The sequence below is a fragment of the Protopterus annectens genome, chromosome 7.part0 (genome assembly GCF_019279795.1).
Source record: "Protopterus annectens isolate FY-2018-M chromosome 7.part0, PAN1.0, whole genome shotgun sequence".
Lineage (NCBI taxonomy): Eukaryota > Metazoa > Chordata > Ceratodontiformes > Protopteridae > Protopterus > Protopterus annectens.
Window position 1 is genome coordinate 1,061,270,434 of NC_056739.1, and position 22,970 is coordinate 1,061,293,403.

At 35.4% G+C, this 22,970-nt stretch overlaps 1 protein-coding gene across 1 annotated transcript in view; it reads right to left on the reverse strand.

Moving 5' to 3' along the window:
* LOC122806858 (aromatase) overlaps positions 1-22,970 on the reverse strand; it is a 313,131-nt gene that overhangs the window by 224,306 nt on the left and 65,855 nt on the right. The window contains exon 4 of the mRNA XM_044077618.1: positions 4,927-5,100. Coding sequence (XP_043933553.1) covers positions 4,927-5,100 — 174 coding nt within the window. The remainder of the gene's footprint in view (positions 1-4,926; positions 5,101-22,970) is intronic.

Below are 22,970 nucleotides of genomic sequence, written 5' to 3' on the forward strand. Positions count from 1 at the left end.
AAGAAAAGTGTTACAATATACTTAAAACACATGATAAATGCTCCTACATCATAAATATATAAATTATCAATAAGCAAAAATAGGGAATTATTGCACATATAAAAACTAAAACCTTGTGAAACCAAAAAAGTCAACATTTAAGAATAATTTATCAAAGCCATAATGCTATAATTTCGCTGCTCTCATTTTCAACACTGGTGCGATGGAAATAATATCATTGAGGCCTGGGGACTTATTGGCTTCAAGAGTTAATTGCCAAATCAATTCTTTATACTCAATTGATGTCTCCCAAAGGCCCCCTCTGATATCCTTATCCACCACTTCCAACACAAAAAAATTGAATAATGCTCTCGGACAACTTGCTTTGTGCCTGCACAAAGCATTATTCACACAATTAGTTTTGATCTCATAATTGTGTTCATAAATTCTATTCTTGAGTTTTCTTTCAGACTTTCCTACATAGAAAGCTTCACATATTTTGCATAAAGCAATATAAACAATACCTTTAGTTTCACAATTAGCAAAGCATTTGCTCTCAATAAACATATCATGACTTGGTATATAAATTGCATTTTTTGCTAGAATGAATGAACATTGAGAACACCCACCACATTTATATGTGCCCATCTTGCCAGATTTTACCACCCCTACTTGCCCTTTACTCTCTAAAATAGATTTTAAGCATCTCCCTTTTCTATATGTACATCTCAATGGTTGTTGAAACAAACACCTGAGATCAGATAAATTCCCAAATCGTGACCATTCTTCTTCCAACATTTTCCTGATTTTACCACTCCTACTTGCCCTTTACTCTCTCATGACATATGAAGCCAAAATGATGGATCTCTTGAATGATGAAACAAAATATGTTGGAGCTTCCTTAAATGAGGTTAATATTGGTAATAGGAAGGTGATGATGGTTTTAAATGATCTGTTATTGGAAGGTTCTATCGACATTCAGTTGTATAAGTTTTTAGAAGTGGAAAAACCAATGAACCCCATCCCCTGAGGGGCCCTTTGGGAGACATCAATTGAGTATAAAGAATTGATTTGGCAATTAACTCTTGAAGCCAATAAGTCCCCAGACCTCAATGATATTATTTCCATCGCACCAGTGTTGAAAATGAGAGCAGCGAAATTATAGCATTATGGCTTTGATAAATTATTCTTAAATGTTGACTTTTTTGGTTTCACAAGGTTTTAGTTTTTATATGTGCAATAATTCCCCATTTTTGCTTATTGATAATTTATATATTTATGATGTAGGAGCATTTATCATGTGTTTTAAGTATATTGTAACACTTTTCTTATATCATTTTAACATTTGATATACATTCTTTTATGTGCATAATTTTATGTTATATATATATATATATATATATATATATATATATATATATATATATTTTAATATATTTTTAACATTTTAATATCTATAAGTTATGTGTTATATGTTTAGATAAATATTATAGTAGAGACATGATTCATTATATTATTAATTTTAGTATAGATTATTCATTATAGTTTTTATTGAATATATGAATTTAGAATTGAATCAACTGATTAACTAATTGTATGAAAGATTTACATGTTATATAAGTTATTTATTTATTATTGAAATATTAATTTTTATAACATTGTAATAATATTTAATAACTTATTTCATATATTTCATTAAATAGTAAATGTTGTGTTTTTAGCTTTGCAATAAATATAATGGTATTGTGGAGGTTAATATTCACTTACAACACCAGATGGCGCCAAATATGCTTGGATGTGGTTGAATTATTGGAAAATTCAATTAAATGGATACAAATTATTAAGTATTCATATACTTATATGTGTTATATTAAGAATTTTAGGTTTTTTAAAGTTAGTTTAGAAATTTATGCATAAATTATGTTTTTATGTAAGAGGTTATTAGTGTTGAAAAATTGCCCTCATAGTAGTTTCTTTTTGAGGTTAAGTTTTGAGCATTATATAAGGATTAATTGGTTAATAGATTAATTATTATGTGTTTCTGGGTATAAAAGAGGGTTGTACCAGTGCTAATATCATTCTGATTTTCACTTTCTGAAGAAGACCACGAATCGAAAACGTATTGTGACTGTTAGCGTTAAAAGTTCTCTTTCTCCTTGTGGATTATTAAAGTTTTTGGTGTTTCCAAGAGCAGAGCCTGATTTCCTTCAAGTGGGTCGATTATTTGTAGAATCATATTTGTACCTGTTGTGGAATGACCTGAGTGTGTGCATTATATGGTGGATCCTGGCACCCGACAGGCAGCTGACAGTAACTTTCTCCTTGTTTAGCCTGGTGAGAGGGACATCAGTGTGCCTGACTATAGAGTCACCTATGACAAGTGTGTTGGGTATGTTGTTTTACCTTATGGGCTGCATTTGAGTGGCACACTGATTTTGTGGACTATGTGTCATTCAGGTAGTGTTGGGAGTGGTGGTTGATTGCATTTCAGCTTTGGAGGTCTCTCAGAACCTCCGTGAATGTAGGTGTGTGTTTTGTGTTACTATGTGTGGGTTTGTGTTGTGCAGGTTTTGCTGGACTATGTGTTGAGTGCGGTGTGGTGTTTACCTTCTCTTCTTGACTGTCTAGTCCAGTCTTGGCTGGAGGGAGCTTGGCTTCCAGTTTGGCTCTATAAGTGCATCTCTCACAGGTTGTAGTGTTTGGTGTTAGGAGAGAGGGTTGTCGGTGTACATGAGGCAATTGCTACATTGCCCCAAGATGCCCAGATTCATCAGATGGACAGGAGAAAACACCGGGAAAAAATAATCAGCCCTTGCAAGTCTTGAACCCAGGACCCTGCACACCATAGCCACAGAAGTTTACCACTAAGCCATTTTGTCTGTCATTTTTGTGTATATTGTATGGATGTGATCTCATTATCCTTTATTTCTTTTTTTGACCAGGTTTCAATAGCTATGATTACATCAGGAATGTATGTGGTGAGATAGGCATGTATGTCATGGATTTTATTGCACATGCTTCTTAGGTTCATATTTAATAAGGTGAGTTTGGGTTCTGTTTTTTTTTTTTGTTCAGATGTATTAGGTGGCTTGTTTATTTTTGGGATGGTTTTATGAACAGTGGGATATGGGTTGGGGTGACTATCTCTGCTAATTTTTTGAACTGATATTTTACACAGTGAAGAGTGTGGCTAGTTATATTTTGGTCTTGGTTTGATATTTTATTTTAAATTTGGATACTTAGTTTTGGGATATTTATAGATAAATAAATCAGATGTGATTGTAGAGATAAGGTGTTGTGGAGAAAGACAGGCTGTGTAAGTCTTGAAATTCTTTGTGAGGATTGGTTAAAGTCCTAAGTATTTCAGGGAGGTGGATTTCATAATTGGTGATGAAGGCTAATAGACTGAGGAGGAATAATAAAATAATCTAAGTTAGGGGGATCTTATTTAACTTGGGTTTATCTTTGTTGTAAATTAGGGTTAGAAATTGTTAGGTGGATACTGGGTTGGTTGTAGAGATGTAATTTGATAATTAAAGGGAGCAATGATTAAAACTATTTGAGAGAGAGTCTTGGGTGAGAAACTAGATTGGGTGTTACTATTGAGAATAATTCTATTAATTGTTTTTCTTTAGGAGGGAACTGATGGCATTGGTTTGAGGAATATGTTGGTAGCACTAATGAAGTATAAATGTAGAGTAAGAGGGGGTAAGTGAGAAATGTGGGTAGGGTAAGGGACCAGAGTGAGCCTGAGTATTAGCAGAGATGAATGAAGTGGGTTGAAAACTTGGCAAAGAGACAGAGAAAAAAATGGGTTGAAAACTTCGCAAAGAGACAGAGAAAAAAATAACAGTTAGTGATTGAACTTAAACAGCTACAAATCTGTTGACAGAAATAAATAAAGAGAACAGTGCAGTTTAAAAGACCTCTGTACTAGAAGATTAAATTCTTGTGGAAATACTTATGGAAATGGAAGTGCATAATAATGCAAAAGCACAATCTTCCCAGAGCTACTAATTAAAATGCAAAACTAAGGTCCCAGAACAAAAAAATATTACTTTTCTCAAGTAAGTTGGTAGTAAATCAGTTCTTCCTGATTATGTCTCAAGTTATACGAGTTTTTCCACCACCAGCACTTTGTGCTTTTGTCTAAAAATGTGTAAATTCATCATCCTCCTTAAACATAATTGTGTTATAGACATGAGATATTAAATTATCAAAATAAATACAACAGAACTAAAATTTTGAAGTTCTGAAGTTCAGATGACATAGAAAGGCTATGAAGCAAAACAGATTGATTATGCACAACAGAAAAAACATCACTTAATGTTCAGCAATGTAAAAAAATATATATATTTATATGCAACACTGCTTTTGTTTCTTAGATAGTGAAAACATTTTGTACTACATTTGCATCAGGGTCAATAAAAGGATCCAGCTATTATTTTCAAAAAGTCTATAAAAATTACTGCAAATATCTTTCAAAGTGCCTGACTAATATTTTAAGAAATACTTGGATTATGAAGATGTAATTTACATATATCATATACAATACATACACTTAACTTGGTAATTTTACAGTCTATGTCACACTATATTCACACTATAGTGATACGTGATTTTGTTGAATTTCACTAACATACCTCAAGGTTATATTATTTTTGGTGATATCTATCTATATTGGTCTATCTATCTATCTATCTATCTATCTATCTATCTATCTATCTATCTATATAGATAAACTGATACAAACATACACACACACACACACACACACACACACACACACACACACACACACACACACACGTGTGTGTATGTGATTTTGTTTGTATGTATTCAGAGAGAGAAATTTCATAAAATGGTCCCTCTGTGTAGTGGGTTATAAGAACATTTTTCATATCTGTTTGATTTACATTTTAAATAAAATAACATTTGTTTCCTTACCATCCAAAGGCACCCTTAAGAATAGTTTGTTGTTGATATCAAGCACAATTAATCTTGCAAGCTTTAGAACATTAACTTGTCCGTTGTCTGTCACTTGGTCCAGTCTCTCCAAGTATGCTTTAGTTGATGCAACAGAGACAGCTGTAACATTATGCAGCCTTGAACCTGTTAAGGCTAAAATACAGAGCAAAGCATGTAACTTTTCTATTTCCTCAGTTTTTGTATTTTCAAAATTGATGTTTACTCAATAAAACTAGGGGATGTTAACTTGCTGCATTATTTTACATGCAATCACTTTACGGTACTATTTATTCACATTAAATTACCAAATTTTGAAACAAAATAGACATTTTATTGCCATTAGTATGCTATTTCAAATAAAAACTACAGTTCCGTCTTCTGGAACAGAAAATTAAACTCTAACAACTTACAAACCCTGTATTTAGGAAGTTGGGAATGGTGGAGTGACTAATTGTTGAACAATGCACATTCAGTCAAAGTTACATACTGCATAATGGAAAACAATGCTGAGAAGAATAAGAAGTTATGTACTCATCATAACATCCCATGTTTATTGTCCATCTCACCTTCATTCATTGCTGCTTGGGTTCAGTACCAAAAATAGGTTCTGACTCGGCCTATACAAAAAGCTCAAGGAATTCACCGGCTCGTGGCTATACCCTATCCCATCATGCTCAGGGAAGATTGCCCAAGTCTTGTTTGCAACTAATATACCTACTGTCTCTAAACACATAACCTTGTTCAAAAAGGACTAAAGAAGAGATTCAGAGAACATCAAGTTCCAATTAGCAAGAAACCGCTCGATCATCCAGGACCGAAGGCTGGGGGAAGAAGGATGGGATGCAAGAATGAAGGCGAGATTGACAACAAACATGGAATGTTATGGAGAGTACATAACTTCTTATTGTTATGTTGTCCTATCTCGCCTTCCTTCATTGCTGGTTGGAACAGTGTCCCTAGCATCTTCTTTCTTGGGTGGCACAAAGGAAAATACTCTTCAGAACAGTGGACCCAAAAGAGGCCCTGTTCCTGGTGGCCAAATTAACTTTGTAATGAGTGATAAAGGTATGAGGCTTAACCCATGTTGCTGCTGCACAAATTGAATCTATAGGTAGCCTTGCCTGAAAGACCGATGAGGTTGCTATATAGCTCTTGTGGAGTGGCCCTTCACTTTCCCTGGAAGTTCTCTATTCTGAGATTTCTATGTGAAAGTTATACAGTCTGTAAGCCACTTGGAAAGTGTGACCTTTGATATGGGTACACCCTTCTTTTTATCTGAGAAAGATACAAACAGTTGGTCTGATTTTCTGAACTCCTTCATTCTATGCAGAAAGAAACATAACTGTCTATGTACGTCTAATAGGTTTAGTTTGTACTCTGAGTTGTTGCCATAGTTTGGGAAAAAGACAGGTAAGTCAATGGACTGATTTAAATATACTTTTGGGAGGAATTAAAGGTTAGTTCGCAGGAAAACTCTATCTTTGTGAAAGATTATGTAAGGGGAACGTATTGATAATGCTTGAAGTTCTGATACCCATCTAACAGATGTAATGACTATCAAGAAGGTTGTCTTCCATGTTAAAAACTTTAATTCACATGATGATGCAGGTTCAAAGTGGGGAAGGATCAAGGTGGATAACACAAAGTTTAGGTTCCATGGCACTGATGGTTCTTTTACTGGAGGTCTTAGTAAGAAAGTACCTTTCAAGAAGGCTTTGCAAAGTCTGTAGGGCATGACTTTTAGTTCCATTTCTCCCATATGATAGTTTGATATAGCTGCTAATTGAACTCAAATAGTAGCTGCAGCTGTACCCTCATCAAAAAGCTTAGCTAGAAAATCTAATACAGCTGTTATAGGTGCAGTAAAAAGATCAATGTGGTTGTTGAAAGCCAGCAGGAAAATCTTTTCCATTTGCTAGAATATAATTTTCTGGTTGAGGCCTTATGAGATGAAATCAAAATATGTGTTACTGCAGGGGAAATATCTGGAAACCTGGCTATGTGTGGAACTGGAGCAGCCAAGCTGTCAATTTGAGGGTTTTAATTGATGGATGGAGCGTCCCTGATGGATGAGTCAGGAGGACTGAAACTGGGTCCAGAATCCATGGCTCCTCTTGGAGATGGACCATAGAAAGGGGAACCAAATCTGATGAGGCCAGTATGGGTCAATGAGTAGCAAATTGCTTTTCAATGTGCTGGCTTTCTGAAGAATTTGGGGATCAAGGGGAATTGGGGGAAAAGCATAGAGGAGACCCGGAGCCAATTGTGTACGAGTAATTGCCTTGGTGACTCCCCAAGCAAGGAGATCAGGGCATAATAGCTGCTGCAGTTGGCATTCATGGACGTAGCAAAAAGATTTCAGCAAGGCTGGCTCCACTTTTTGAAGATCTTTTCTGCTATCTCTGGTTTTAGGGACCACTCGTGAGGCATCAGAACAGCTCTGCTGAGTTTGTTCACTATCATGTTGGACTTCCCCAGGATGTGCATTGCTGTCAGAAAATGTTGAGAAGAGGCTGCTCATTGCCATACTCTCCGAGCCTCTCGACATAGGGTGTAAGATTTGGTCCCTCTTTGATTGTTTATGTACCACACCACTGACATGTTGTCTGTCAAAGTTGCAATTATTCCTAGTGAAACAAAGTCCTGGAATACTTGCAATGCCAAAAACACCACTCTCATCTCTAGGACATTGATATGCAAGTGGTTCTCTTGTTCCTGCCAAACACCTTGGATGGTCTTTCCCAGATAATGCCCCCCTACCCTGTCTGGGAAGCATCCTTGATAACTGTGGCTACTGGTTGCAGAAGGACGGACAGTCGTCCTAAAGTCACTTGAGTGACATGAAGCCACAAGCGCAGATCTTTCTTGCAGGATTCTGTTATGATAATTTTGCGTGACATGGGCAGCTCCTGCATGGTCCATTGGGTGAATAGTAGCCACTGAAGAACCCAAATGTGCAGACCAGCTAATGGTAGCAATGTTATTGCTGCCACCATGGTACCCAAAACTTTAAAACAACCCTCGCTTGCACTTCCTACTTGGTTAAGAGGTGTTTGACTTGATGACATAAGGTTTCAATCCTCTCAGGAGGAAGTTTGGCCAACATTTGTCTTGTATCTAAGTCTGCCCCTATAAAGACGATATGCTGTGATGGCAACAAGGCAGATTTTTTTAAATTTATTGTGATGCATAGCTAACAGCAAAGATGAAGGGTGGTGTCTCTCACTCTTGTTAGTTACGAAAGCACCCGGAATCCTAGATGTCTCAAGTAAGTCGTAACCACTGCCAAGCATTTGGTGAACACTCTGGGGGCTGTAGTGAGACCAAAGGGCAGGGCTTGAAACTGCGCAAATGTCTCCTGGATCATCTGTACATTTTTATATAGTAGATATGGCAGTATGCATCCTGGAGATCTATCGGGATCATCCAATTGTCTTTCCCAAGAAAGGGGAATATTGACTGCAGTGTCACCATCCAGAATTTTGACTTTTTGATGAATTTGTTTAGTCTGCTGAGATCCAGAATGGGCCTCCAGTCCCCTATCTAACTTAAAAGAACCTTAAGTAAGTTCCAGATTCAATTTGGTCTGTGGTGACACTTTGGATAACTCTTTTTTCTAGCAACTGTTGTACTTCTAGAGTTGCATGATCCCTTTGACAGGGTGGAACATCTTGGACTTACTTTTCTTCTAAGGGGGGAGAGGGAAAGGGTATGTAATAACCTCTGGATATGATCATTTGTACCCATTTGTCTTTTGTTATTTCTAGCTAGGCTTTTTGGTACAATGACAAGTGACCCCTGACTGCCTCCAAAGATGGAAAGACCGGCCTCCTCTCAGGAGCGCTGAAAGGGTTTACCAGGGAAGGAATCCCTGTCACCCTGGTTTTGTGGACTGCTTCTGATGCATGGTTGGCATCTTCCATTGTTACCTCTCTCTCTGCCCCTGGGGGCAGAATCACCATGTTCTTCCGGGAAAACTCTCTGAGACTTATGAAACCACATTTTTCCCCCTTCTGACCTTTGGGTTATCGGTCAAAAGGGGAATTAATAAAGGAATACTTAAAGGGTTCTGTGAAATTACATAAGTGCATCCATGAATGCCTCCTTAAGGAAATTCCTGTATCCACTGCTGTACTCATTCCACTGGCTGCATAGGAAATGAGTCACTTGGAAGAGTTCACCATGGAGTTTAAGGTGGAGAGCTGGGAGGAAAACTGAAAGCCCTGCAGCTATAGAACCTTGAAGGGTATCTCCTAGCTCCTTCAGGAGATCCCTATAAAACCTAGTGAAATGGGTCAGGTAGTTCAGCAACCTAAGGGCAAAGGAAGCTGAAGAAAATGTACGCTTTCCATATCTGTCCATTGTTTGAGACTCTTTATTCGGTGGATAAACAGATGAGGATGTCTCAGACAATTCCTTCTTGGTGGCTGCTGCCACCACCAAATCATCTACTGGGACACCTTTATTGAGGAATTCCTTATCTGAGGGCACAGTGATGAACTAATTTGGCCTCCTAGGAACAGGTTCCACTGAATCCGGAGAGCCCCACTCCTTTCAACTGACTACATTCATGAGCTGGTCGAAAGGTGGAGACACCCAAGAGGTGGAAGGGTGAGACCTGAATGCCTCCATTTACACAGACTCATCCTCAGAAGGGTTGATGGGCTTCTGCCACCTCTCTGTTTAAGGATCTCTAGGATGTCTGTAAAGGATACATCCTAAGAGGGTGACCATGGGGACCCTTCTGACTCATCGAGGTCCCTGTCTGAAGTGATGGACTCCACAGGGGAGTCTAAATGCTTCCTCTTGCATAATCTCTTCTGAGGGACCTCCTCAGAGGGATACTCTGGAGAGGTGTGGAAGAGATTGCTTTGCCCAATGGACATCCTGGAGCTTCGGGTCTCCACTCCTGTGTGGAAGTGATGGCACTGAGGTAGACACCGGTGCTTGAGGGGGAAGAGTACTTGGACCTGACAGCAGAGTAGTCTGAGGTGACAGCACACTCTTCATCAACTGGAAATCCCCCTGGCCCTGATCCGAGGAGACCCCTGGCTCCAAGGAACCAGAGAACCTCCCCTGGACCAAGGCAGTGGGCTCTGTGGCTAATGTAGGCACTGAGCTCACCCGCTCTGAAGCCCCAAGAGGTAGATTCAGATCAGACAACTGTCCTACCTGACTCTCATCACCGGACTTGATGGGAAAACATTGGCTCCTAGACCCCTCAAATTCCGATGGAACTGAGGAGGTCAGAAAGGTAGTTTGGCCTGAAGATCCCAGAGCAGGTCTCAGTACCCATGATTCTGCTACAATAGGATCCAGGCCTTCTGGTTCCAAAACCCCAGAATGGGCTGAAGGAGGAATTGATGAAGGGGAAGTTATGTTTGCCAGCCCCGAATCCCTCTGGATCAGAGTCGACAGTATCTTGGTCAGCACTGGCATTTGTAAAAGCCTCTTCACTACATGCTCCATGTCATCATCTGAAAGGCTTCTGGAGGATCAAGAGGACAGGGTCAGAGACCTCACTGGCTGCAGCAAAGGAGATCTCAGAACTGGGGTGACCGGTTCCAATACAGGGGACGAGCTCCAAAACTGAAACTCTGTTGGCCCTAAAATTAAAATAGGATCTGAAGAGGGGGATTTTTTGAGCTCGACAGATTTTGGATCCGAAGATGATTCCTTGGCAAGTTTTTTCATCCGCGCCGAAAGTGGAGGAGCAGAGAATGTTCTCTTCCCTGATTTTTCTGATCTAGCAGAAGGAGATTTCTGACTAGTTTTAGAGGAACTCAGATTCTCTTCTAAAGCCTCTGAAAATGGTGTATTTAATAAGGCTCTATCAATTTGTTCCTTCTTTCCATCAACACCCTGTAACTAAATGCATGACAGAAGGAACACGATTCCTGTAAGAGGACAGCACCGAAAGAATACATGCAACTGGTGTGTCCATTGTTTAGTAACATCTTTTGACTGCAATTATTGCATTTCTTAAAACCCAAAGGTTTAGATTCCTTAGGCTCCTTAGACATCCTATCTACAGTAAATACAAAACCAATCCAGTAAAGTCAACCAGAAAAAAAACAACACCATTTTTTTTTAAACAGACAAAAATAAACTATCACACAAACAACTCTATATTCTAATATAGTACAGAGCAGGACGGAGCAGTTCTCTAACTAAATCAGATTATCTCCTGTTACAGTGAGGGAGAAAGGAAAGAAAGAAAAGAAAGCCTTCTTAGTTAAATGGGCCAACGGGAGCCCTGTAACTTAAACGGACTACCCAACAGAAGAAATATTTGTCCAAGCTCTCCAACTCAAATGAACTTGGCAGTCAGGATAGGGAAAAGATTCAAACAGGCCTAGAGGACAAACGATGGCCACAAGAAAACACAGAAATAGAAACAAACATGCTAAGAACTACTAATTAGTAATCTGTAACAATCTAAATAACTAATCACAATAACAACAGGTACAATTTTTTAAATTTGAAAGCTAACAAATAAGAAAAACAGTTTCCACTTAGTCAGAGACTGCATGGAAGCCCCCAATCTTGTTTAGCAGCAAACAAGATCTGGGAAATCTTCCCTGAACATGATGGGATAGGGTGTAGCCATGACCCGGTCAAAGTCCTCGAGCATTATGTATAAGCCAAATCGGAACCAGTTCTCAGTTCCAAACCCAACTAGCAATGAATGAAGTCAAGCTAGGGCAACATAACACCCACTCTTTTCCTTTAAGCATAACAGTCTCTGAATCAATTATACTTCAGCATTGTGTATATGGTTTTGTGTGTATGTGTTTCTGTGTTGGGTCAAGTTAAAATGTGTGTATATATATATATATATATATATATATATATATATATATATATATATATAGAGAGAGAGAGAGAGAGAGAGGGAGAGGAGAGAAAGAAATAGATATAGATAAGTTTTTTCTATTGTAGAATTTTTTAAGGCCCATTGATTGTAGCTGGCAGACAATGTAATTTCATTGAAAGCACTTTTAGCGTACCCCTGACCATTTGAGGTATTCAGAACAACATTCAGACAGTTGTTTTAAACACAGGTTTACCTACATCCATCCATTAATATCATACAGTAACTTGGCTTCACTAGTCAGTCTAAGCAAAAGCAAAACAGAAACATAATATTACAGAAGGTTTAAATCAAGGCTGCCTAGAGTTCAAATTAGTTTAAACAACTGAATTATATCAATACTATGGTACAAAGCATTAGACTGGTGATATAATTTCGTACATTTTAAATTACAATAATCCAAAGCAAACATTCAAGAAAACCAAATATATGTGTAGTGTATGATTGTCAAGGAATAAGACAGAGACATGAAGGATGTGTTCTAAGTTCATATGAGTTGTTTATTCAAAGTGAACTTTCCAAAACATATTATTTCCTGTAAGTAGTTTGTGATTTAAAGACATGTACACCATTCATGACAAACTGTAATAAACAAATAAGCATGCTGTGATTTATTCTACAGCCACATATAATAATGTTTCCAGCTACACTACCAGTGCTATCAGATAAATGCAGACAACAGCACTTCCTTAATTCACTACTGGAGACATTTAGGCAGCATGCCTTCTACTGCTGTTTACTAATTATCCACTTCTCTCATAAAAGTGCCTCCGTGTTGTGCTTCTGACATAGTATTCACCATCTTAAGTATTTTGTGACACTCTCACTGAAATCTCAGCAACACAGTTTAACCAGACATTTCTGATTCTGTGTTTGTGATTGCTTTCAGTCTTTCTTACATTTCTGTTTGTTACTAATTATCTACTAAGTATAATCTAATCTAATTTGGATAATATGCTGTTCCTGAAACTAGCAACATAAATGGTATGCCCTTTGACACAATTGGGGATTTTAACTGAAATAGTGAATGGGCCAACTGTACACTGAGGAGATTCTGGAATTTAAATTGTTATCAGTCAAACTAAGATAATGTTAAGGTAAACATTCACCTCAGAAATAAGACTGCTCTAGAATCTTGTTGCACATAATTTTACTGCCTCACAATAACTCCCCCTCAGGTATGGAAGTGAGTATTCTAAGACAAGCTAAAGCTGGAAAGATGTGGGGCAACTCATAAATATTTATAAAAGAAAGAAGAGGCTACTTTGATTTTACAATTTCAGAATCTGTTCTCTAAAGGCCTGAATATGATCAAGATTGGATGGGTTAATTGTCTTAATTGTTTGATTTTGCTTGCTTTATGATTTATTCTATTTGATTCTGTTAACTTCTCCCACTTTTTCATTCCTAGGTTTAATTTTAATTGAATGTTTACTGTCTTTAGTTGACTAATTGTTTCTGGCCTTTTTTTAAATTATGTATTTTATGTCCTTTATAAGTATAAAATTATGTATTTTATGTCATTTATAAGTTACTCTGTGTTCTTCTATTCATGAATCCCTTAAAGGTCCTTGACTAAACTACTAACAAATTAATAAAAGATTTTAATTCTATTATCTGTTTTTATTTGTTTATTTATTTTTTTCATTGTGAGTCATTTGTAGATGAAGCGTGGCCGCAGTGGTGCAGCGGTTAGTGTTGATGCCTCACAGCAAGAGGTTATTCGGTTTGATTCTAGGCTGGGGTGCCTTCTGTGCGGAGCCTGCATGTCCTCCCTGCAGTTGCGTTGGTTTTCTCCAGGTGCTCCGGTTTCCTCCTACATCCCAAAGATATGCTGTAGGTGGATTGGACACTCTAAATTGGCCCTAGGTGTGTGTGTGTGTGTGTGTGTGTGTGTGTGTGTGTGTGTGTGTGTGTGTGTGTGTGTGTGTGTGTGTGTGTGTGTGTGTGTGTGTGTGTGTGTGTGTGTGTGTGTGTGTGTGTGTGTGTGTGTGTGTGTGTGTGTATGTGTGTGTGTGTGTGTGTGTGTGTGCCTTCTGTGGAAGGTTGGGCACCAGGCTGGCAACTCAACACTGTAAAACTTCACTGCCAATTATTCTGCAGACCAATGGTTTTGCTGTTTAGCAAGATTAAAATAAAAAAGTAAATAATATAATAAAATGTATGTCTTTATCTGTGTTTGTGTGTATGCATGTGTGTTTGTGTGTGTGTGTGTGTGTGTGTGTGTGTGTGTGTGTGTGTGTGTGTGTGTGTGTGTGTGTGTGTGTATGTTTCTGTGTGTGTTTGCAAACACATGCATGTGCATACAGATGTGTGAGAGAGATTCAGCAAGTGGTCAAGAGAGATGTAACCCTTATCAACATGCATTTTATGTACAGTAAGAAATATAAAACTATAATGTGTGACTTCATTAATTGAATTTTTCATTGATATACCAGAAAATTAAACTTGTTCAAGGAGCAGAACAATATTAGACAACTCAGAGGCATGGGGGGGGTTGTCCAGTGATTGGTATTGTAGGTTTGATTAATTTTATCATAATAAAACATCTATGGTATGCTCAATGTGTTTTTCTGTGTTTGTGGATATTAAATATTTACATAACTTGTAAATGTAAAATGCTTCCTTCAGCAACAATTGCATATGCTACTGGAATCTGAAAGAAGAAATGATTTTATATCAAAATTATAAAAATGAATATATTATTTAAAAATGAACAAGCAAACATGCAAGAAAAGCAAATTCAACACATTATCTAAGTGCAATAATGTCCTCTAGGTTGGGTGTTATGGACCTTCCTGGGATGTTGAGACTGCCTCTCCATTATTTCCAATAATAACATCACCCTTTTGGACATTATTGCTTATTTATCACGTGAAGCCGAAGGTCATAAATTGTGTAATTATAGCGTGAAATTTTCATTGTGTACTGTTTATATCCCTTTATCATGTAATACATTAGATAAAATAGAGATTTATGAATCTGACAAAGTGAAAAGTGACTAGAAAGTACTATTTCCAGTTCCAAATATATCTGGATCTGAAAATGACAGTTGTCACATACATGAGACAGTTTAAAATTGTTTGCATTATTTAACTAAAAGATTTAAAATTACAGATATTATGAGACTTAGTTTGACAGTCTAATTTTAATACTTGTAAGTTTACATCTTGGTGGGTTTTAGTCTTATTTTTCTTAAATTTTAGCCCATATTCTGACCTTGATTTTTTTTTTTTTGAAGTGCAGTTTCACAGATCCATTAAAATATTATATTTCAGGAAAAATTCAAATAATAGTATTAGAGTTACTAAGGTGGGGAAAGGTGTTATAAATGGCTTGCTGAAAATGTTTGCACTGTGTATTGCAGATTGGCATAATGCAAGGAGCTTATATTAACCAAATTAAATGTAAATTCTTAACTTTCAAGTATCAATAATTAGTTAATATGCATTTGCAGTACTCATCTTATGATTTTTTTGATCACTTTGTGAAATCATCATTGAAAAAGAATCACTTAGTGAGAGTGGAGTTGCCTGTTAAGTGGGAAGTGTGGGCAACACTCTAAAAACTTGGATATAACAAGTTAAGAAATTACTTCATCATAGTTATTTGAACTTGCATTCCAAAAACTATACATTGAAAACCCATACCGTAGATGGTAGTCATCACCAGAGAAGTAAATGTCTGTTTCTAGCTCATAGGATAATTCACTCCTGGAACTCAGAGACTGAATGGTAAGCATGGAATAAACAGGGAGGTGCTGAGTCCTCATGCATATGTTTGGATAATTGTATTTCAAGCAATGGTGTACTCTTTTACAGAAAAATATCAAAATATTGTTTTCTTTTTTTCTGGAAATGGTAGTATTAACTGAGAACCTGCCAACAATATTTTAGTTTCCATACTGGTAAAATAAAATTAATAATTATCAAAGCACGATATTTTTTTTCAAAAATTTAAATATAAGTTTCATTACAGATATAGAACATCTTAGCAAATCACCACTCTAGCTATATAGTGGATTAAATATTTTCTTCTACTTTTTTATTTTTTTTATTTGATTTTAAAACAATAGATAAAGAAATCAATTATAAAACAAACAAATATACATAGGACCACATCTGATCAATATATCAAAGTTATCAACAACAATTAATATTTCTCAAGTAAGTCTTTAAGTTTAAGTCACAATTTATATGAATGTGTAATATTACAAGTTATCATCTTTATAGTATGCAATTCACTACTGGAAATAATTTTTGCCATGCTAATAAATTCAACACTAGAGGGGGTAACTTTACTTTTCCAATTTTTAGTAATTACTTTTTTCGCTATAGCAAGAATAGTCCAAAGAAGAGGCACTTGGGTTTTTGGAATTATCTGAGGAATAAGAGCATTAAATAAAACTAAAGATTTAGAAATATCACATCTATCTGACCAGAGAGCTTGAATGGTGTTATTATTTTTTTTTTCTCAAAAAAGGGAGATAACTTCAAATTCATATACCATATCTGTCCAATCAGCTAATATTTCAGAATCACATTTCCAGCATTTAATTCTGTTTCATTTATACATAACTATAATTGTGTTAGGCATGACAAAAGCTCTGTGTAAGACTTTCCAAATGAAAAATGTCCAATATGATAAAGATGTGGTTTTATCTGTAGATTTTTATATTATTTTCTGTTATTCTTTTGAGAAGTCTACATTATTAACTTTTGAGGAATAGTTCAAATAGGAATTGTCTAAATATGTGAAAGCAAATGTAATAATTTTATAAATTTGTGACAAATTTGATTTACTTTTCATTGCATTATTATTATTTATTAAAAATTCCAATAATTTGGTGAATGATTTCTTAAGTATTTAATATTTTGGAAAGAGGAAATGATATTCCTTAAATAGGGAATTTGAGAAGAGGGCATAATTCCATTTATGCAAAAATATTGTAATAACCAGATAAAACTATTAGGGACTATTTGTTTATGATTGGTTGTGATGTAGTTATTATTTAATAATAATATTTCTTGATGCATGTATGTATTTATTTATTGGCATTTGTTTCCATTTTGAATCATTAGATGAATGTATCCACAGTGCTATACATTTTACAATTGTTGAAGTAGTAATTGAATATCAGGGAATCCTGTTTCACCATTATCCAACCTTTTCTCTGCTAATAAAAAGAAACTCTTGGTTTATTAGGATGCCAAAAAATTAAGATAAATATTATTTATCTTCTTCATTGATTTTTGTTTTGTGGAGATAGTACTAAAGATTGTAAGATAAACAATATTTTAGAGAGAATTTCCATCTTAATAAGCATTAATCTTTCTTCCATAGTAAAAAAGAATTTGTTCCATTTTTTCAGTAAACTTAAAATTTTATCAACTACCCATTGAAAATTTGTATAATTTCTTAATTATTAGACATAATTCTTATACCATGGTATTTTATTTAATTGCTATTCCAGTTGAAATTAAAATATTTTTTGCATGATTTCTTTATTTTTGTTTATTAATTTATAATGCACTTGTTTTATTATGATTAAATCTTAAGTTTGAGATATCTTCAAAATGACTCATAGAGCTAATTATATGTTCTTATGATTTTTTTATATTTCCTATTTTTGGTAAAATATCATCAGCAAACAGATGAATCTTTAGTTCAAAATTTTCTTTTATTTTGATACCATTAATGTTCTTATTGGATCTAATACTTTTAGCAATGGGTTCTATAGGTAATGGAAAAAGTAAAGTTGATAATGGACAGCTTTTTGTGCTTTTTTAATTTAAAAGAATTAGAAAGAAAATAACTTATTTTAATATAAGCACAATAGTTATTATATAACTTAGAAATTCATGCAATTAGCTCAGGTGAGAAATTATATACTTTAAGCATTTTAAACCAATATGACCCATTAACTGAGTAGTCAAAAACCTTATTTAAATCAAGACTAATGATCAAAAGTTTTTTTTATTTTTATTTGCATAGTGTATTAATGCATGTATTCTTATTCTATTATCCTGTACTTGTCTATTTAAAATAAATCCAATTTGAGCACTGTTAATTAGTTTAGTTATAAGTAGATGATTTCTGTTAGCTAAAATGGACATGAACATCTTATAGTTCACATGTAAAAGCACGTATGATGAACACTTTGTAGGATCCTTATCTTGTTTTAAAATAGGTGATATAAGGGAATATTATCATGATGGAGGGGATTTCAGCAGTTGTTCTTGTGTATCTATAGACTTTATCTAATATTTTAACTGCATCATGCAACAGTATTTTATAATATTTCTGGTATAAGACCATCTAAGCCCAGCACCTTATTATTTTTTAACTTTTATATTTGATCTTTTATTTCCGTTAAAGTGAATGGTCTATCAACTGTTTTTTATCTGTTCACTTGTTATTTTATGACTTATATTTTCTCTTAGAAAAGTTTCAACTATATCATCATTATCTAGGTTATTTGTATTATTATTTATATTTTCATGAAATATTTTAAAGCCCTCAAGAATACTTTTAATATCTGTTAAAGGGTTTACTTAATATGCTGAAGTTTAAGTTTTTCTATGTTTATTGACACTTTATGATTTAGAATTTCAACATATTTTGTATTTAAGTTTTTAAGTTCAGACTGACTGATAATGTCATTTGGTTTTAGATTTTACATTAGTGTATCTATTTTACCCTGTAAAGTAATCAGTTGTTTGTCCTATTCTCTTGTTTTACTAATATACCAGCTTTTAACTCTTCCATTTAAGTAAGCCTTTAGTGAGTCCCACAGGACAATGTTGGATACTTCATCATTCATGTTTATTTCTAGGAAATATTTGATATCTTTAACATACCAATCCTTAAATCCTTTTATTTTAATAATGTATGCTGATAATCTCCTCTGATGTATTCAACTGTCAGTTTTGGAAATAATATTATAGAGTATAGCATTATGGTCTGATAATGGGCATGACAACTATTGAAATTTCTCTGATATGTGATAACAGATTAAGACAACATTTTTATCAATATTTATTTGTGTTCCATCTCTATATGAATAATGGGTAAATTGAAGTCAGTTTGTTTCCTTAGCTGATATATATCTTTTAAATTAATCAGATTTATAAAATGTGTTAAGTGTTTGGCTGAAGACGTGATTATCAGCTTTCTGTCTGTATTGGAATCTTTGATAATATACAATTAAAATCACCAACCATTATGACTTCATGTTTCATATAACAGGCTATAGTGTCTAAGTATTTTTTTTCAATCTTTAGCTCCATTCCCTTGAATCCAGTAAGAGTTCACCAGTGTATATAGTTTTTGTGCTCCACTCAGTTATAACACTGTTTGACATATCATTTTTATCAACATAGGTATCTTTTACTTTAGGCATTACTGGTGAGATCTTCCATAAAATGAGGGTGCCTCTACTTTTAGCTCAAAAGCCAGAACCTGCTAAAACCAAATAATTATTCAATGAAAGTTTATTTTCATCTTTATTAAGTAAAAGTGTTTCCTGTAGAAATTCTATTTGAGCTTTATGTAATTGTAAGTATTTGAATGGACTCCTCCTCTTTACTGAATTGTTCAATCTATTAATATTAATAGATATGCATTTAAAATAGGACATAAGAGAGAGAAAAACACAGGTATGAATCACATTTATGTACAGAACTTATTATATATTTTATATATAGTAACATGAAATCTTCAGCTATAGACAAAACTTTTGAATCAAATAAAATGTTACCTAATGATATAACCCTAAAACATTCTCTCATGGAATAACATATTCCTAGTTTGTTGAAAAAGGCAAACAAACTACATGTGAACCTCTCTATTAGACCCACAATGTTTAGCTCATGCTTCTGATTCATATTATTGTGTCTCGCATTTTTAGTATATACATCATCTTAAAAAAGCCCATCAGTGAGTTGTTATGAATTAGAAAAGTTAAACAAGTGGTCAGAATATTTATTATAAGTTGACCAAACTGAATAGCTCTACAATCATCTTTCCCTGTACCTCACATTATTTTCCTGGTCTGCTATAGGGAGGAAGTCAGTTGTTATTTTCATATTGATTAATTTATAGGTTAGATGATTTTTATCTTTTTTCTATTTTATTTACCATATGTAAAGTTGTTCATAGGATCATAAGATCATAAATTAGTGCCAGGCTAACTGTCCTTGTGGGACATTTCAAGTCAAGTCAATTACCTCATGTGAGAATCAAACCCTGCACCTTGTGCCTATAAGGTAAACACCGTAACCACTATGCCAACCTTCCACCCTTGTATACATATTTATATTCATTCACTATATACATATTTACTTATTCTGATCTTTCTATTTCTCTTTGTATACTATATCTCGTACTGTTGCTATATTCCTAGGTGTTATATGTTAGCTATAATCTTAGTGTCTATATAGAACATTTATATTTACCCTTATATATTTGATACTCTTTAATGCTACTGTTAGAATCAGTCCTGTTTCTTCTTTAAATGTTATGTCTAATAGTATCTGAACAAACATCTGAAAAATTTTCCTTGATTCAAGCTTTCCATAAGAAATTGTTCTGAGATATTAAGTTTTATCATTAAAAAAAGATAATAACAGAGAAACACAATCCTAAATGTTTTATCATAAATGTCATTCTGTCGTCTAGTATATAAACTATCATTTTGGTATACTGCAAGCATTTAGAACTATTTAATAACTGACAGTGGTTTAGAATGCAATTCACTGTCTTTTGCTTATTATCTAACTTGTAGTGATTGACATTCCAATAATAACTTTTATGTAAGAAATTATATTTTCATACTTTGTTTATAATATAGCATAACTTTCCCGGGTGCTTTTGCATGTTAAATATACTAGTAGCAAGCATTCAGAACTATCTAATTCCCGAACTAGAGCCCAACCATCCCCATGGTTACAAAAAAAAAACACCAAGTCTGAAATGAAAAACAGGGATAAAGCCTGGGACAACTGGTGCAAAACCAAAACCCCCACTACTAGGCAAAAATTCCTAGAACTACGCAATAGAACCAAAAAGCTTATAAAACAGGACAAAATCCAATACTACCAGTCTGCCCATACCTCCTCCCAACATAACCCCAAACAATTCTGGTCCTCAATAAACTCCATCCTTCACCCAGGTAAAGTAAGTACACCCACTCCTAACTTAACTCACTCCTCCGAAAATATTGCTACCTCTTTTAACAATCACTTCACACAAACCGTACTATCACTAGCTAGACAACACAACCCCCCCATAAACCCACACCATCAACTACAACTAACAATCTGCCCACTAGCTTCTCTTTCTCTCCTGTTCCTACCTTCAAAATAAATCAACTATTAACTAAACTTAAAACCACCAGATTAGCAGCAGACAACCTCTCAGGTGAATACCTTCAACTTGCAGCTGACGCTCTGGCCTACCCAGTATCACTCTTGGTTAACAGATCTCTGTCAGAATGTTATGTTCCCACACTATGGAGTCTCACACATAATTATCAGATCTCTGTCAAAAAGTTATGTTCCCACACTATGGAAAGTCTCACACATAATTAACAGATCTCTGTCAGAAAGTTATGTTCCCACACTGTGGAAAGTCTGACACATAATTAACAGATCTCTGTCAGAAAGTTATGTTCCCACACTATGGAGTCTCACACATAATTAACAGATATCTGTCAGGAAGTCATGTTCCCACACTATGGAAATTCTCACACATAATTAACAGATCTCTGTCAGAAAGTTATGTTCCCACACTATGAAAGTCTCACACATAATTAACAGATCTCTGTCAGAAAGTTATGTTCCCACACTATGGAAAGTCTCACACATAATTAACAGATCTCTGTCAGAAAGTTATGTTCCCACACTATGGAAAGTCTCACACATAATTAACAGATATCTTTCAGAAAGTTAAGTTCCCACACTATGGAAAGTCTCACACATAATTCCCCTACACAAAGGAGGCCCCTCCACAGATCTAACCAATTACCGCTCCATAGCTATTCTCTCACCACTCTCCAAAATACTACAGAGATGCATTCATTCTCAAGTCTCAGATCACCTGCTTGCTAACAATCTCCTCTCCAACACACAGCACAGTTTCCGACCTAACCATAGCACCACCACCACCTTACTCTCTTTCTCTAACACTATCCTACAAAATAAAAATGCAGGTTATCTCTCCTCAGCTACCTTCCTAGACCTCTCTAAAGCTTTCATCATGGTCCCACATAAACAACTCATCTCTCTTCTCAATAACCTATCCTTCTCTCAACCAGTCATCAACTGGTTTCAGAGTTACCTATCTGACTAACAAGCAGTTGTTTGGCAGGACAACCTATCCCCCCAACTATCAGTATTCATAGGGGTTCCCCAAGGGTCCATCCTGGGACCCCTACTCTTCTCTATTTTTACCAATAATCTAGCCTCAGCCACAACACATGGCACACCCATACAATATGCAGATGACTCAACCATCATCTGCACAGCCCACTCCCTACCCGAACTGCAAAAAGTCACACAGGAAGCATTTTCTTCTATTGAAACTTAGTTATCCGATGCCCAACTAATACTCAACCCAAACAAAACAAAATTACTAATCTTCCAACCCACCAAACTTACCCTAGACAGCTCTCACTTTAACATCACTGCAAAAGACACCACCATCCATCCTACAAAACACACCAAATTACTAGGAGTAGAAATAGACAATAAACTGAACTTTGACATTCACATTTCCATGACCATTAAAAAAGTGCACAAAAAACTAGGAGCATTATATAGAAATCAGCAACTACTTACCAAAGCAGCTAAAATTTCAGTAGCAAATTCTCATCTTATCTCTACCCTACTCTACGCCTCTCCAATATTTACTAGCCTTAGACAATGCAATCTAAATAAACTCAAAACCTGCTACAACAAAATCACCAAATTTGCCACAAGGGCTTTCTACCGTACTCACCACTGTCTCTCACTAGCAGAACTGGGCTGGCTAGAGCTCCCCTACCTCCTTCAATGGTACCAACTAGCACTCACCCACAAACTAATAAACCAACCACTAAAAGTCCCATCCCTCCAGAATCTACTCCAACCCTACATAACCACGAGACGAC